Below are 17,548 nucleotides of genomic sequence, written 5' to 3'. Positions count from 1 at the left end.
CTGTTTGGTTTGGACACAGCCAAAATGGGGGCTGAGCAACAGAGGTGTCCTTGACTGCAAGCCGGTCCTTTTGTTTGTATACTGCAGCCTCCACCTCCATATGTCCCTTGCATGGAGTGGCAAAACGAGGCCCAGAAAGTGGGCTAGTTTCTCGTAGGACGCGCCACAGTTCAGGACGGTATCCTGCAGCGCTCAGCGATTATGGCCACTCTGCAACCCTGGGATGTTCGCCTGGACCCTGGAGAAGGAAGCGGGTGCATTGCCACAGGCCGAGGGGCGCTCCTTCCATGGGCCTTCCAGAGACTTTGCCGACACTCCCTCCAGCTGCCCGGCCCACCCCCTCTCCATTGTCCTAGCTGACACTTTGGGTTGTGCTCCGGCCTTCTGGCTGGTGGAGCGCCTCCCTGCCCCCACCTCCCTACCGCCTTTTCTGTCAAAGGCTCAGCGGGGCTCCCGCGCGGCCCACTAATTAGCGCTGGCCCAGCCACACCTGCAGCGTCCTGGGAGAGGGCTGAGACAGGCGCCCATGCGTGAGGCCAGGGTGGGGGCAAGCCCAGGGCAGCAGGTCCCGCACCTCCTCCCCGATCCCGCTGGAGGGATTAGGGGAGGGAGGGCAGGGGCTGGAAGCTGAGGGCTCTTCAGCCCAAGACCCTGCTTGTTGGGACTCTCTCCGTGTAACTCCTTCCCCTTCCAGTTGAGGAAACCGAGGCGGGGAAGCAAAGCCAGTGGTTTGGCACTCAAGCTCCTGGGGGATCTGCGGGGATCTGACCTGGCTTCATCCCTCCAACCAGGCTGCCAGCTTGTCCTTCCTGACCTTTGCTCCTGCTGGGCACCTCCACCTGCCAAGCCCAACATCTTCTGCCCAAACAGATGAAGCTCCAGGATACCTCCTCCCCGGCTGGGAGCCAAGGCCCTTGGGGAACAATTCTAGCTCCTCCACCCTTTCTGGTGTCTCCTCCTTTCTGGCCAGTCCTCTCTCAGCCACTGCAGTGAAATCACCCTTAAAGTCTCAGGCCTCTTTAGCCCACCTGCCCAGGGAAGGGAATGCCTCTTAAGTCACCTGGACTCATCTCCACCCATGGCTGAGCGAGCCCTGGGGCCTCCTTGCCCTTAGCTCCCCCCTCCCCAGCTTTTCTGCCAGAGTTCTCCTGTCTGGGAGTGCTTACAGACCCAGGGTAGGAGGCCAGGCTGGAGGGGAGACAGGCGGAGGGGGACAGAGCAACCCTGCCTCCAGTGTACTGAGGGTGCAGCCCTAAATTTTCAAACCCTTGCCAGCCCTGCGCCTGTCCACAGGCCCCAGGGAGAACTCCCCCCACCCCTCCCACCCTCAGAGCCTGAGGAGGAAGCAAGTGGGGTGGGGAGGGGATTGGGAGACACTGCAGATGAAGGGACACACCGAGGAATCTGAGCATGCCCCTGGGGCTGGGAGGGCATCTGGGCTGAGCTGAGGCTGGTCCCGTGCATCCTGTGAAGACACTCGATAGGCAGCAAAAGTAAAGGTGCTGGCAGCCAGCAGAGCCTAGAGGGGCTCCCCTGCACGGACCTTTGCTCCGGGTCCCTGTTGGGTTGTTGGGTGTGAACACATTTTCCTGGGTGGAGGCCATATACAGCCAGCATCGAGGGAGGCATGCAAACATGGGGTGGCGGGGGGGACACTGCCACCCCTGGGTTCCAGCCTGGGTCAGAATCTCCAGGGAATGTTGACTATAAATAAGGGGCTGGGTGGGAAGGAGCTGACAGGAGGTGGCTCCAGGCTTGGGCCATCCTGCCCAGAGGAGTGTGGGGTTAGATGTTATCTATAGGGTCCCTGGGCATCAGGAGGTGGGAGCACATTCCAGGAAGAAGGAAAGCAGGGCATGAAGGTGCAGATCACACACCACGCTCGGCACCCAGCAGCTCCCCAGTGCCCACAGGGAGGAGGGACGGCCTGCAGGGAGTGGGGCTCATCACAACAGACTGGCAAGAGTCACACATCCTAGCTTAGGGCTCCAGGCCTGGGCTCTGGACCCAAGGGGGCCCAGTCACTGCATATTTTTGGGCCTAGGCGACCCTAACTTTGGTCTAGGGAGAATCTGGATCTCCTATCCTCCCCCAACCTCCATGGGTCAGGGCCTACAGGCCTTCCTTGAGAAATCTGACCCACCCCATTCTCACCATTTCTTCTTCGCTGGAATGTGCTCCACCCTCAGCACCTGCCTCAGGCCTCAGGAGGTGCCCCACATCCCAGGGCTCTCCTCCCATGCGCCCCTGGGCCCCTTTGCTCTGATTTCACCCCTCAGCTACCCTCTGAGTTCACGCCACCTCCTCTCCGGGCCTGGATAGTAACAGAGGAACGGAGGGAGGTGGGGTGGCTGTGTCAGTCTCACTTCCCCTCACATCACGCTCCCTGTTAGGAGCCTCTGGCTCTGCATAGCTGTGGCGGCCACGCTGGTTTACTCCAGTGAGCCTCTGGCTCTGCATAGCTGTGGCGGGCCACGCTGGTTTACTCCAGTGAGCAGGGCGGCCTGAGAATTCACCAGGCCAGGGAGAGTGACCTTGGACAAGGAGATGCAGGGGTTCCTTTTGGTCCTCTGGACCTTGCCCCAGACATCTGGGCCACCCTTGCAGGACAGGCACAGGAGCCACACATAGGGCCTCCCCTCTGAAATTGACAAGGGTACATCCCAGCGCCTGTGGACACTTCCATGCCTCAAACCTGGATACTCGTTCTTATCCCAGCTGTACACACTCTCACCTTACTCAGATATATGACCCTGCCGGAACACATACACACGTGCTGTCTCTGTAAGCACACATGCACACGCATACATCACACCTAAGTGCACACACACACACCTTTGCCCTGAGTGCATAAGCATGCTGTCACACATTTCCTCACCCCAAGTGAAGGTGGGAGCACCCCCTAGACACATGCTCCTACCTGCTTATGCACACAGGCACCTCCCCAGTCGGGAGCAGAACATGACATGCACCCATTGATGTGACGCACACAAAGCACCTATTTCCTCAGGCTGAGAGTGCTGACACTCTACACTGCCACACACGCCACTCCAAGTACACTTAATCACACCCCGCCTCACGCTGAGTGCTTGGGTGCACACTCCTCACACAGGCACGTTTACACAAGAGCAGGTGCACAGCACACCCCACTCTCAAGGGCAACTGGAAGCTGTCTCTGGACTTGGGGTGTTACGGCAGGATTGGGCTGATGACAGCTATTCCCCAGCCCCTCTTCTGGGGTAGGCTGGGCTGGGGACCTGCAACCCCTCACCCGCAGAGGTGGCCCCTGGTCCAGGTGGCCCCACGGTGTCACTCTGCTGGACAGAGAGCCCTCCAAGTCTCCCCAGGTCTTGGGTCCTCCTCCTTTTCTGAGGCAAGAAGCAGAGCCAGGGAATCTGGCAGCCCATCCCAGCTCCCCACCCTGACCTCACCCACCACGGTGGAGGGGCTACTCACTGACACGGGGGTGGGTGATGTAGTTTCGGGTGACCGCCTGCATGTGCTCTCGGGCTGCGCCTAGGTTGCAGCCACTGCTGGGGAGCCCCCCAGGCCTGCTGTCTATCTCCATGGCCATGGTGCAGTGCCCGGCTGGGAGCCCAGTGCCTGAGCCTGCTGCTGGTGGCAGCTCTGAGACCTCAGGTCCAGCTGGAGCTGGAGAGAGCCGCTCAGCCTTCCCCTGCGGCCACCCCTCCCCTCTCCCCTCCCTTCCCTCTCCTCCTCCTCTAGGTTGACAGTAAACAAGGAAGCCTCGGGCTCTGGCTCCCAAGCTTTCCCCACACTGAGTTGTGCAGGTCTGGGAGGGGCCCCGGTCACCTGGGAGCTGCAGGATGTGGAGGGAGAAGGGCAGAGGGGAGGGCTGGCTTTTTCCTGCTTCTGTGCTAGGGGGTCCCTCCCTGCCAACCCTAAACTGTGTGAATTCAGTTCCTCCCCCTGGACCTTCAGGTGCTGTCAACATTCCCACACTCGTCCCTCAGCACAGTTCTTTCTGGTCTCTCCACACCCATCTTCTGGCAGGCTGCCCTCTCTTCACTGTTCTCGCAACCTGACCTCACCCTGCACTCCTTGCCCTGACTATACCTGGATACTTCTTCCCCCCACCATTCCATCGTCATCTTTTTGAACATCTGTAGAGAATTATTTCCTGGTCAGCCTCAGTTCTGCCTCCTACATGAAGCCTTCTCTGGATTCTCTAGCAGCCAAGATTTACTAAACATCTAGCCTCTTTCCTAAGTCATGCCCTTTAGGAGAGGCCTCTCTTGTCCCTGCCACTGGGCTGTGAGCCCCCAAAAGCTGAGCCTGTGTCTCCACCCACAGACCTGGGTCTCCTGAAGCCTGTCTGTCTCATTTTATTGAGAGATCTTGAGAACGAGGGCTGGTCTCTCTCCATCTGATCGTAGAACCAGGTCTCATCTTCTCACATTCACCTCCAGAGTTCTGTACAGCAGGCCTGCCCTGACCTTTCCAGTCCAGGTCAGAAAGTAAAATAGAGGTCCCTGTATCGTATAACTAAATACCTGGAGTTATAAATCAAGCTATGTGCACAGCCTGGCCTGGGTTTCACCCAAGACCTCACCACTCCTTCCCAAGAACTCTCTTTGTGTCATGAAACTAAGAGTTGTGGTTTCTCCTGGTGAGTGGAGTGTGGTACAGGTCCACTGGGCAAGGCAGGGTGGACCCTGGGTGGTAGCTGGACCTGCCCAACCCAAGGTCTTCCGGTCACCCCCATGCCTCATTCTAGACTCAGGATTTCTGCATTTCTAAGCTCCTCCCCAAACCATACCCTGAGCAGAGGGAAGGGCAGAAGTATGTTTGTCTAGGGATCACTGTCCCCAAGCACCCACTCCAGGTGACTCAGGACAGCCAATTTGAAACCAAAGCAGTGGCTACTATGTTTCTCAGAGCAGACTGGAGGAGACTGTGCTTGTTATTTCTGTTCACAGAGTCAAAATCTGACCCCGCATCCTCCCGCCTGAGGACCCATTTCAGGTCTCTGGTTCCTGTCTCGTAATGCCCATCCTTTCGAAGAACTCTCCTGTGGAGGGTGGGGGTGGGTGTGACCACCAAGGAGCAGCACGAGGAAGATCTTTGTGGTGATGGAACAGGTCTGCATCTGGATTGCAGTGGTGAGTCCACGAATCTATAAAATGACACGGCACTATGCACACACACGGTACCAATGTCAATTTCCTGGTTTTGATATTGTACGATAGGGAAGGTGAAGCTTATCTGTCTCATACGATTGAGTTCCTGCCAATGGAGGGAACTTCTCTGTCCTATCTCTGCAGCTTCCTGTAAATCTACAATTACTACAAAATAAAAAGTTAAATAAAAGAGTCTTGAGCAAGACTCTTACTTAACTTTTAAAAATTTTATATTGTTTGAGCAATATAAAATATATACATTATATATATATATTTTGAGACAGAGTCTCCCTCTGTTGTCAGGCTGGAGTGCAGAGGCATGATTTCAGCTCACTGCAGCCTCCGCCTCCTGCGTTCAAGCGATTCTCCTGCCTCAGCCTCTTGAGTGGCTGAGATTGTAGGTGCCTGCCACCACGCCCAGCTGGTTTTTGTATTTTTTGTGGAGATGGGGTTTCACTGTGTTGGCCAGGCTGTGTGTATATATATTCTAAAGGGTTTCATGTTGCAGTCTGTGATGGGTAGGCCCACTCTGAACACCTGGACTCTTGCTTGAGTTTACCTTTGATGCCCTCTCCCTCTCTCTCGACCTGGTCTCACCTTTCATCATTCATCCTCTTCAACGTGACAATGTTTCCCTCTCTCAAGTATTTTTTATGTTTGAAAGAGAGTTTGTAAAGGGCAACATTTAACCAAAAAATTCGTGTTGGTGCCATGGGCCTCTATTGACTGGGAGTCAGGTGCCTGCTGACCCACACATGTGAGTGCCCTGACCCCCAGAATCCCAGTTTCTGCCCCCTCCCATCTGAGGTCCCTCTGACTCTAAGCCCATTTTCCCTTCCAGTGACAAGAGGGATAAAAGGGATTGAGGGGTAAGTAGTTGTGCTGTGGGCGCTGTTTCCCTTCTTGTCATTGTTTTCCTTTTATTTCAGTGAGAGACACACACACGCACACCACTCACGCACACAAGCTGCGGGACCAAGGCCATTTGGTCTTGAGTCTCTGAGCTGGGGGGCAGGTGGGGAGGAGTGCGAGGCTGCTGCCCCTCCTCTCCGGGGCCTGCTCAGTGCAGTCCGCTGGGGCACAGGAGGCTGGGAAGGTGCTGTGCTCAGGACTCAGTGTCACAGGGTAGGAGTCTTAAGTGTTAGCTTTCTTGCCGCTGCCGGCGCTGCCCACTTTCCGTTCTAGCCAGCTGTATGGCTCGAAGGCAGAGGAACCCAGTTCGTAGCCAGCAGGCAGGTCCAGCAGTGGGGCCGAGGAAAAGCAGACAGCTGGCAGAGGGGGCGGCAGCGGGGGGGAAGCCGAGGCCGAGGGCAGCGGGTTGAGGCGTGGGGAGGAGTTCCTGGGGTCACCTAAGGAGGTGCCCCTGTGGCTGGCAGGTAGGCCTGGCAGGCTAGGGGTCAGCGCCAGGAGGCTGGGAGCCCTGGGCACAGAGAGCAGCCGGCCCTGCTCCAGCAGCCGCAGAATGTTGGAGGTGGCAAAGGCCTCGGAGGCTGAGGAGGACGCCCGCTTCTCCAGGTCTCTGCTCTGGTCTTTCTTCTGCTTGGTGCGGCGGTTCTGGAACCAGACCTTCACCTTGGGGTGGGGGAGGGGTTGTCAAGGAGGGAGATGGGACAGGCGAAGCAAAGTGGGGGCAGGCAGGAGGAGGAGAGGAGAGGAAGGGCATGGGTGGGGCAGATGGTGGATGGGGTGGGGCAGGGTGTGAGGGTGGAGCGAAGAAGGGCATGGATGGGGCAGGTGGTGGATGGGGTGGGGCAGGGTGTGAGGGTGGAGAGAGGAAGGGCATGGGTGGGGCAGGTGGTAGATGGGGTGGGGCAGGGTGTGAGGGTGGAGCAGGAGGGAAAGAAGAGCAGATTGTTGTTAGGGTCTCCCCACAACCAGCCTGCTCTAGACCAACTGATTAGGGACTCTGGTCCCCCAAATTATGGAGGCCCCTCTACTGCTAAACTGACTCTGGCCTAGGATGGAGGAATGGATTGACAGACAGAGGATGGAGTTTGGGGGTACAACTGATGTTCTCCTCTTGGCCCACATGCCCTTGGCTCAAAGTCAAGTTCACGGCCTCAGCCACCATTTATGTGCTGGTAATTCCAACTCTACCTCAGGCCCAGGAGTCTGAACTGAGATCCAGGCCACGTATCCACCTGCCTGCTAGACATCTCCCCATGGATATCTCAAAAAACACCCCAAACCCCACATGTGCAGCTCTGTCCTCCAAACAGAGGCTTCGCATGTTCCCTCTTCCATCATGGCCGCCTCCACTCACCTATGCAGGAGCCCCTTTCCCCGCTCCCTAGAGCAGACCCTCCTCTCTTCCTTTGTTCTCTCTGACCTGGACCATGGCACTGTCTCTACAGAAGCACCTCTCGACCCTGGCTGCCCATGAGAACCTGGGGAGCTTTAAGACCCTAGTTCACTTCTCACCTTGGACCAATAAACTCAGAACGGGGGAGCCTGGGACCCAGACTCTACTAGTTTTTAAAGCTCACCAGGTGGTTCCAAGGTGAAGAAACTGGTGTTTTAAAGGTGTCTCTGCCCCAGGTCTAAACTGTAACATTTAGAGGGCTTGGGGCAAGAGAAAAAATGGAAGCCTCTGGCTCATGGCCCACCCTGGCTCTGACCCACACGTGTGTGGCTGCCCCAGCCTGTTCACACTCTGCAAATAACCCCGCATTGGCTGCTTCTTGGGCCTGGGGTGCTGAATAATGTCTGTGGTCTGCCCTTGGGAGGACTGACCCTGGAGAGGCCCAGACAGGTGCTGGATGTGGGCTCAGGGCCATTTGGCAGGGAATTCTGAAACTGGACACTTTGGTGGCAGGGATGGGTGGTCTCGAAGGTGGGCACAGGCTTCTGGCAGGCTAGACCCCTTGGCTTTGCAGAGTCCTTATCACGTAGTGGGGGGGCATGGCCAGAGGAGGGGCCAGATTCCTGTCTGAGGACGGTGAGGCCTCTGCCTCCATGCTGGCTGCTGCTGCCTTTGGAGGGAGCTCTTTCTAACCTGATCTGACCGTTGCCCGGTTTGAAGTTTTTAGCAGCACCCTCCCACCCCATCACCTATAAAGGCCAAGTTTCTCAACATGACACCAAGTGTGACTGGATGTGGCAGGTTGTTGAGGGGGACTTCTGTTGGCCACACAAAGCTGAGGACACTGTGGTGCCACAGTCTGAAGAGAGTCACCAGCATCATGGAAGAGGTCTTTTTCAGGGCCCCTGAGAGGCGGCAGAACTGGCCCTGCCCCTACCACTCAGCACCCAGTGCTCCAACCCCCTTCCTAGTCTACGTGAGGAAAGGGAACTGGGCAGGAAGCTCAGGCTCAGTCCCCTGGGGGCCACAGAACCTCATGGGAGGGAGGGTGTGCTGCCCCACAGACACAAGTTGGGGGAGGGCCCAAAAGAATCACTTGTAGGCACTAGGAGAGACTGGCATTCATGCCCCAGTCCAGAAACTCATCAGGCCACAGCACCTACAGGCCCATGTCATGGGGGCCACCATGGGAGGACCCAGAGTTGTTTCCCCGGGAACACAGAGGCCAACCCTGCTCCTCGCCTGGAGCTGGGGCAGGTGTACCAGGAGGGAGGTTGAGAACCGTGGAGAGGAGGGCCCAATAAGAAAAGGTCAGGAAGACCTTGCTGGTCCCTTCCTGTAAGGAAGGTTTTGAGAAGGTGCCAAGAAATGGGTGGAGGAGGAGGCTGGAGCCAGAGGGTTGCCCAGGTTAAGAAGACAGGCAGAACCAAGGCAGACTAGGCCACCTTGGCCATGCCAGACATCACCACCTCCTAGGAGTGACTGGCCCTCCAGCAAAGGCCTTCAGAAAGTGAGGCCTGGGTGCCTCCCCTCCTCACACCAGAAGATGTCCAGTCTTTTAAAAATATCTCTGCCTCCTTGAATCCACCCTCTGCCCTCTGATCCTGGAGGAGGTGGCTGTTGGGGGAAGAGGGAGCAAGTGACTGAGACAGATCACAATCCCCTCCAGAGGCTGCACTGGGAGGAGGCAGAGTGGGCAGGGGTCCTTTCGTAGTTCTTCAGCAGGATGATTGCGTGTTCGTGCTCCTATGTGAGATGTGCTTTCCTCAAACCTCAAACCTTGCTGGCAAGCAGTGAGTCAAGGCTGTTCTGAGTGGGGAAGCAGTGTGGGGCTTCAGGAGAAGATGAGATTTAAACTAGATGTGAGCTTGGTGTTTTGAAGGACATTGGATTGAGTTTCTTTCTTTATTTTTGTTTTTACAGACAAAGTGTTGGTTTTCTGCCCAGGCTGGAGAGCACTGGTGTGATGAGAGCTCACTGCAGCCTCAAAATCCTGGCCTCAAACGATCCTCTTGCCTCCGCCTCCCAAGTTCTGGGACTATAGGTGCACACCACCGCACCTGGCGGACACAGATTCAATAACCAAAAATGACCAGAAAGTTATGGGATCTACTTGAGGTTGATTGCTTCCTTTATGTGTTCATTCACTCATCAGATATACACTGAGGCCCAGGGAATCAGCAGTGAACAAAGCCGAGTGAATCCTTGCCATGTGGAATGGGCAGTGGAGTTGGGGAGGCAGAGGATGAACAACAAACACAAACAAGCCTATCTGTCAATTGGCAACAAGGACTTTGAGCCGTGTTTCTCAAATTATTTGAGGTGAGGACCACTTATTAAGTGTCCAATTTTGTTGAGGACCAATACTTTAAAAAAATACAATTAAAATGAATTACTGGAAAGATTACTATATACATTTTTTTTTTTTTGAGATGGAGTCTCACTCTGTAGCCCAGGCTGGAGTGCAGTGGCACGATCTCAGCTCACTGCAACCTCCACCTCCGGGGTTCAAGTGATTCTCCTGCCTCAGCCTCCTGAGTAGCTGGGATTATAGGCGTGTGCCATCACACCCAGCTAATTTTTGTATTGTTAGTAGAGACAGGGTTTCACCATGTTGGCTAGGCTGGTCTTGAACTCCTGACCTCATGATCTGCCCACCTCAGCCTCCTAAAGTGCTGGTATTACAGGCATGAGCCACTGCACCAGGCCTTTTCTAAATACCTATTGTCTATTTCTGTACTTACCGTGTCATAGACAGGTAACAGTTTATGGGCTGGCAGTGGCCCAAGGGTCATACTCTGGGGGGCACTGCTTTAGAGAAAGGTGGCAGGATAGCAGACAGGAAGGAGTGGGGGTGACTATTTTGTTAATGGAATGGCACATGCAGCCTCCCTGAAGAGGGGACATTTGAAGAAGATACCAGTAAGGGATGGTCAAGGGAGATTCAGCCAAACCCAGCTAAAGGCAGTGACTGGAAAGAAGAAAATCCTTTCCTATTTGTCACCTCTGGAATCTGACTGCTGAGGGAAGCAGTCCCACCAGATCCTCAAGGACCATAGCGCTGCACACTGCTGCATTCACTGTCCCTGCTGGGAAGCTTCCTGACCTCTTAGCCAAGCCAGCACCTCCCCGTCCTAGGACGTGAAGCCAGGCACCACCTCCAGGAACCCCTAAGCCTCAGTGTCTCATCTTTAACATGGGGCAATAATACTTGGCTATTGCAGAGATGAAAGAAGAAAACCCATTGAGGGGGCTTAGCATCATGCCTGGCCCACGGGAAATGTGGGTAGTTATTTATCACTTGCTTTCTTTGTTTCTAGCTCTGTTTCTGAACTAGAGGGAGAGGAGACACAGATGTCATGATTCTGGTCCTTGGGAAGCTGAAGGTCTAGTCGGGGAGTGGCACTAACTCATTACCGACAAACAGAGGGCAATTCGTACTCAGGGAGTGGCAGTAACGGGGTGTGACAGATGAATGACCAGGCATTTGCAAGGTGCTCTCCCACATATCCCATCTTCCTGCAGCTCTGAGTGTAGCAAGGAGAGGTGGGTGTGAGCTGGTGATGGGTTTGGGCATCTCCTGAGAAGGTGAGCCTGGACTCTAGGAGAGGAGAAGTCAGAGGCAGATGGAGCAGGGGCTGGGAGCAGGGGCTGGGACCAGGGGTGCTTGTTTCTTGGCCACATATGGGCTAGGTCAGGAATTCTCAAACTTGGCCGCACATTGGAATTTTCTGGGACAATGTCCAGGCCTCATTCCACACCCATATTAAATCAGAATCTCTAGGGAATGGCGCTGAGGCCTGAGTATTCTTCTAAAGCTCTGTGGGTGATTCTAATGTGCTTCCCAGCATTGCAAACTTCAAGAGCAGGAGTAAGAAGGCTCAACTCTCTACTTCCCACCATCAATCCCATTAGGACCATCAGGCCGTAACAGGTAGGTTCATAAGGTCCTGCAAATGTTGTCTCTCTGTCTCTCTGAAGAACAGACAGGCTCAGAACCCCCAGGAGGCCTTCATTTCCACCTCAGGGTCATCCTCTTCTCAAGGTTAAATCCAAAGTGATCCGTCCTTTTCCGCTTCTGGGAAACCATTCCTAGCCAACTTCACAGGGTGGCGAGGCCAGCACACCTCCTGAGGTGTGCCTCTCCCCTCACCTGCTCAGTGCACCTTCTGGGCTGTCTCCCTCCTCTGTCTTCTCAGGGCCCTGTGTGACCTCCTGGAGGCTGTCATCTTGACTCCCTGGGACTCAGTGAGTGCTTGGTGCCTGCCCTGCCCGCCTCCCGATCTCTTGCTGGGCCACACTGTGACCCATGGCCCCGCCCCGCTCCCTGATGTCTTGCTAGGCCACACTGTGACCCACAGCTGTGCACCAGGGGATGGGCATGGTTTCCACTTGGCTGCCAGGACTACAGAGGAATTTTCCAGGAGATTACCCACCAGCTTCTTTGGGATCATGGTCAGTATTAAATTCCAAGATTCATTGTTGATCTGGAAATGGCATTCTTCTTTTAAAGACTGTTTCCTGTGACCATGGGCCCATACTTAATCTGAGGTGAGCGGTATCTGTGTATCTAGGATGGCCTGGTTTTTGTAATCTGCACTGGAAAGGTATAATCTATTCTGCTGTTCTGGAAGAAACCATCTGGGGCACAGGCATCAAGCATGAGGCTGAGGACAATGCTGAAGGGCTGGACCAGCTCTTATCCAAGCTAAGTGGGCATCCCGGGGGCATACTGGGACTTGGCAGTTTGTTCTCCGCCTGACTCCTGGGCTCCTGGCCCTAAGAACGTCCTCCAGGCCAGCTGCAGGAGGGGAGTCCTGAGCCAGCCTCTCACCTTCCCTTCCTCTGCAGCCACATCCTCTTATGTCCTGCTCGGACCCTGGTACTCCGGTCATTCATTCAGCAACATAGAAATATCAAGCATTTGATGCAAGCCAGGCATTGCCAGGTGCTGAAAAAACAAAAATAAATCAAACTCCATTTTGACCCTCTTGGCTGTCAGGCACTAGCAGGGTGGGTCATGGGCAAGCAGTAAGTGTTATGATATGGTAAGTGTTTTGGTTGAAGTAGCAGACAATATAGTGGAGAATCAGAGGTCAGACAGCCCTAATTCAATTCTGGTTCCCTTACTAGCTAGATGACTTAGGACAAGTTACTTAACTTCTTGGTGCCTCAGTTTCCCCATCAGTAAAACAGGGTTCATATCTCTTCCTCATAGTTTTGTTGTAATGACTCCATAGGCTAAAAATCATGGACTTAGTAAAGTGCCTGGCAGACGATGAAGTCTTTTTTTTTTTTTTTTTGAGATGGGGTTTACTCTGTCGCCCAGGCTGGAGTGCAGTGGCACAATCTCGGCTCACTGCAAGCTCTGCCTCCCGGGTTCACGCCATTCTCCTGCCTCAGCCTCTCAAGTAGCTGGGACTATAGGCGCCTGCCACCACGCCTGGGTAATTTTTTGTATTTTTAGTAGAGACGGGGTTTCACCGTATTAGCCAGGATGGTCTCAATCTCCTGACCTTGTGATCCGCCTGCCTCGGCCTCGCAAAGTGCTGGGATTACAGGCGGGAGCCACCGTGCCCGGCCGATGATAAAGTCTTTTAAGCAACATGGTGATCACATCTGGTCAGATTTGCTCACTTTTCCGTAAGCCAGTGATTCTCAGACATCACTGTGCATCTGGAATGAAAAATATATAGGTTGTGGGGGTCTTCCTTCCCTAGAAATCTGACTGGGAACCTCTGGGCTGAGGGTGGCACAGGCATCTGTATTTTACCCCAGGGGAGCTGTATGTACAGCTGGTCTCCAGAGCATACCTTGAGAAATGCTGCTTTAATCAAACACCAAACTTTCTTTTTTAAACAAAGCATGGTGACAAAGTGTATCAGAAAGTTTCTAAAATCAAGGAGAACTGGATTAAGTGGGGCTGTCCCTGTTCTCCAACATGAGAAGAGCTTTGAGTGCATGCTACCCTTGGGCTGATAAAGGTGGGCAGAGGGTTCTTTTGTAGTCTCAAGAGAGAGATTCCTCTGAGGCTGCCCCTGCTCTCCAGGGCAGCCATGCACAGCCTCTGTTTCACAGCCATGGAGTCTGGGCAAGGCTGGGACGGAGGTCAGCTGCACTGTGTCTTGCTCACTGTTCCTACTGTGGTGGACTCCTTATCCTGCAGAGCCCTGTGGGTGGTGGGGAGCCAAGGAAAGGGCTTCCCCATTCTGCCTGCCCAATCCTGTAAGTGGGCTTCTGATTTAAATCTGCAGACAACTCAACTGAATTGGGCATGCTAGATTATAAAAAGAGACTAGCCATGGAAATGGGCCCTGAGCAAGCTCTGTGTTTTCTCTGCCTGAATTGGAACCATGCCTGGGTCCTCTGAGTATCCAGGGAAGAAGGTAGAGATGCTGTTTGGCAGAAGGAAGAGAAGAGAAAAAAGAGAGAAGAGAAGAGATAAGAAGAGAGAAGAGCGGAGAGGAGGAGAGGAGAAGCAGAGAGAGAAGCAGGTATTTTGGAGAGCAGTTGGAGCGCATATTCAGCAGAGCACTGGGAGGAAGGTCTGTGAGTAGCTGGTGCTGAATCTGTTGGGCCCAAAAGAACTTTTGGCTTTCAGTCTCTTCCAATTCCTGGCTACACCGTGGTTCCCGTTATTGAATTTCCACAAGGCTATGGCTTCTGTTTTTATCCCTGGGGAGACCATCCATTATCTGAGGGCACCTGAAGGAATTTCTTATCTTTTCCCCCAAAAGAGCTCTGACAGAGACTCTCAGATAACTTAACTTAAATCAGAGAAAAACCAGTCCTCCCCCAAAATCTGACATGCCTTCCTGACATCTCTGCTGGGATCTCAAACTTAACTGATCCAAAACAATATTCTTGATTACGCTCCCACCATCTTGCTTCTCCCCTACTTTCTCAACTCGTTAAATGGTGTCACCATTCTCCCAATTGTTCAACCCAAACCACTTCCTTTCCCTCACCCTGTGCGTGTAATCCATGAGCAAGTCCTAACAGGTTCCAGCGCTAAATTAGAGTACCTCTCACGTCAGTGCGCTTCTCTTCTCCACCACCGCTCTGTTCAAGGTCCATGTCAGTAGTCCCTACCCGTCCACTCCTGTCCCCTGTGGTCCCTTCCCTGGGTGGCAGCCAGAGCAACTTCTGTAAAATGCCAATCATCTCCTGTCACTTTCTCTTCAATGTATTATCATGATCTCTAAGCCCCGCATGATCCTCCCCTACCTACTTACTCAATTACCCTGTAGCTCCAGCCACTCTGGCCTTCTGACACTTCTAGAGCATTCTATGCCAGTTCCTGCCCCTCAGGTCTTCATAGTTACCCTCTGCCTTGACATGTCCTGGCTCCTCATCTGGCTGTCTCTTCCTTGTCACTCAGGCCTAAGCTCAATGTCATCTTCTCAAAGAGGCCTTCCCTGAACACCTCAATAAAACACTTCCTTCTAGTCTCTCTCCTATGACCCCATTTGAGCTCCCTCATAACACTTATCACTCTTGGAAATCCAGTTTGTCTTTGTCTCCATGGATCTTAACTGCACAAGGGCAGGTGCCTGGTCTGTTTTGTTCTAAGCTATAGCCCTAGTGCCTAGAAGAGTACCCGCTATATAGTAGATATTCAATAATATTTTTGAACAAAAGTATGGGTGAACATACTGAGAATGCCACAGAATCCTAGCTACAAGTTAGTTAACCTCTCTGAGGCTTAGTTTGCTTAGATGGGGATAATAGGACCCATAAAGCCATCTTCTTCTAAAGGTTAAATGAGCTCATGAATGCGCCTGCTGCAAATCTTAAGCAAGTTATTTATTTAACTTTTCTATGCCTCAGTTTCCTTTTTTTTAAAGTGGAAACCATATACTCTTATTGGCTGGGCATGGTGGCTCACACCTATAATCCCAGCACTTTGGAAGGCGGAGGAGGAAGGATTACTTGAGACCAGGAGTTCCAGGTCAGCCTAGGAAACAAAGCAAGACCCTGTCTCTACAGTAAATGAATGAATGAATGAATGAATAAATAAATAAATAAATAAGACTTACTGTCGTATGCTAATGAGGTGATTCAGGGTGGATCTCTAGGTAGTTTCAGGACTGGGGCTGGTTCTAGAAAGACCATACTTGTGATTAGAGGGTGGAAACTTTCAGCCGACCCCATTTTTTCCTTCTAGGCAGGGGAGGGAAATGGAGATTGGATTATAGTCTTTTTTTGTTTGTTTTTGAGATAGAGTCTTGCTCTGTCACCCAGGCTGGAGTGCAGTGGAGCTAACATGACTCACTGTAGCCTTGACCTCCTGGGCTCAAACAATCCTCCCGCCTCAGCCTCCCAAGTAGCTGGTACTACAGGTGTGTGCCACCACACCCTGCAGTTTACCGTTTAAACTGTAAAAAATGTTTCAAAAAACTGTTTTAGAGATGAGGTCTCCCTGTGCTGCCCAGGTTGGTCCTGAACTCCTGGGATCCTGAGTGATCCTCCCTCCTTGGCCTCCCAAAGTGCTGGGATTACAGGCATGAGCCACTGTGCCCGGCCAGCCTGGATTTAGTCTTGAACAAGGAGACCAGGAGAACTTCTGGTTGGTGAATACGTGGAAGCGGTGGGAACAGGGACACTGGAAACGGTATGGGAGCTCCACGCACTTCCCCCTTACCTTGCCTTTGCCTCTTCCATCTGGCTGTTCCTCACTTGTGTCATTTATAACAAAGCAGCAAGTGTAGGAGAGGTGTTTCCTGAGTTCTGTGCGTCATTCTAGTGAATTGTCAAACCTGAAGAGGGTGATGTGGGAGCCCCCAGTTTTAGGCCAGTCCATTCAGAAGCACAGGTGGCTCCTGGAACTTGAGTCTGCTGTGGCACTGTCTTGTGGGACTGAGCCCTTAACTTGTAGGGTCTGAGCTAGCTCTGGGAATTGCTGTCAGTATTGAACTGTTGAATATACTCAGTGACGCTGGAGAATTGGAGCACTGCCTGCTGGTGGTTGGAACATACCATACACTTGGTGTTGGAAGAAAAATCTCACATGTATCCCACAAGGTTGTGGTGAGGACTAAACTAGTTAGACTATGTCACTCCCTTGGAACAGGACCAGGTGCATGGGAAGTGCTCAATAAGCATTAGCTGTCCATGACTTTTACTATCTGTCAACCCTAGGACTGGGGACAGAGAAAGGAGGGTCATCAGTGGGAACAGTGCGGAGGACTCGCTGAGGGCCTACTGTGTGAGCAGCTGTGTTCTGGTTTCCTTGCGGAGCGCGACGAGGGGCCGTGGCCTATAAACACATTCTTGCCCTTGGGAAGCAAATACTGGTGGAGATCCAACACCACACACATGTACACATACGCACGCACACACACACGTACACATGCGCGCACACACACACACACTCTCTCTCTCTCTCTCTCTCTGTGTGTCTCTCTCTCCAGGTCAAGCCATGTGGAAAGGTCTCTTGGGAAGAGGGCAAGGCGCCTGCAGAAGGCTTCCTGGAAGAGGAGGGGCTTGGGCTTGACCTCCAAGGGCAGCTCCGTGTAGGGAATACGGGCCTCGGTGACTTCCCCAGGAGCTCTGGCCTGGCCCTGCCACTGCAGCCTCCTCTCTGAACACAGGCCAGGCTTCCCAGCCCCCTGTTGAGCCCAGCTGGAGAGAGGCCCTGAAGGGTTGTTTGGGAGCTCTGCAGTGGCAGCTGGGGGAAAACAAGTGCAGGTGGAGATGACCCAGCCCTGCAGGACAGCAGCTGCTGTCCTTCCCCAGCCTGCCCCTCCTCCCGGTCTGCCCCTCCTCTGCCTCTCGCCCCTTCTTGCCTCTTCCTCTGTCTTACACTCAGTGTACCCCAGGAGGAGACTGCTCACCCCTCAAGGGGACCAGGACTTCCACGGGCATCTGACTATCCCCTCCCCAGGGGTGGGCTACACAGCACTCTGTTGGTGGGATTTGAGGGGCTGGAGGAATTATACTGAGGGAAGCAGGGAGAGCTGACCTCACTGAGGCAGGGACACAGGGGAGGACAGCAGCCACACAGCACAGAGGGGAAGCCCTCGCTCCAGCACAGCCTCCTGCCTCTCTCCCAGGAAGGAAACCAGCACACTGCTCCAGACCAGCGCTTCCTCACTCCCCTCCT

The 17,548-nt window shown here is 53.6% G+C and overlaps 2 protein-coding genes and 1 pseudogene across 3 annotated transcripts in view; 1 reads left to right on the top strand and 2 right to left on the bottom strand.

Annotated features, from left to right (window-relative positions):
- The window catches only part of ATP6V1B1 (ATPase H+ transporting V1 subunit B1), a 28,383-nt gene extending 24,726 nt beyond the window's left edge, over positions 1–3,657 (bottom strand). The window contains exon 1 of one of the 2 annotated variants that reach the window (XM_003908792.3): positions 3,457–3,657. In XM_003908792.3, coding sequence (XP_003908841.2) covers positions 3,457–3,574 — 118 coding nt within the window. In that variant the 5' untranslated portion in view covers positions 3,575–3,657. Of the gene's footprint in view, positions 1–3,271; positions 3,423–3,456 lie in introns of those variants that run through there. The other variant, XM_031655261.1, reaches the window with a different exon arrangement.
- A 2,378-nt stretch (positions 3,658–6,035) lies between these two features.
- VAX2 (ventral anterior homeobox 2) overlaps positions 6,036–17,548 on the bottom strand; it is a 33,361-nt gene continuing 21,848 nt past the window's right edge. The window contains exon 3 of the mRNA XM_003908791.2: positions 6,036–6,713. Coding sequence (XP_003908840.1) covers positions 6,276–6,713 — 438 coding nt within the window. The 3' untranslated portion in view covers positions 6,036–6,275. The remainder of the gene's footprint in view (positions 6,714–17,548) is intronic.
- Positions 9,146–9,258, top strand: LOC116270460 (annotated as a pseudogene).

This window comes from Papio anubis, chromosome 14 (assembly GCF_008728515.1).
Source record: "Papio anubis isolate 15944 chromosome 14, Panubis1.0, whole genome shotgun sequence".
Lineage (NCBI taxonomy): Eukaryota > Metazoa > Chordata > Mammalia > Primates > Cercopithecidae > Papio > Papio anubis.
Note: the sequence above shows the minus strand (reverse complement) of the source record. Positions and strands in the feature narration are given on the sequence as shown.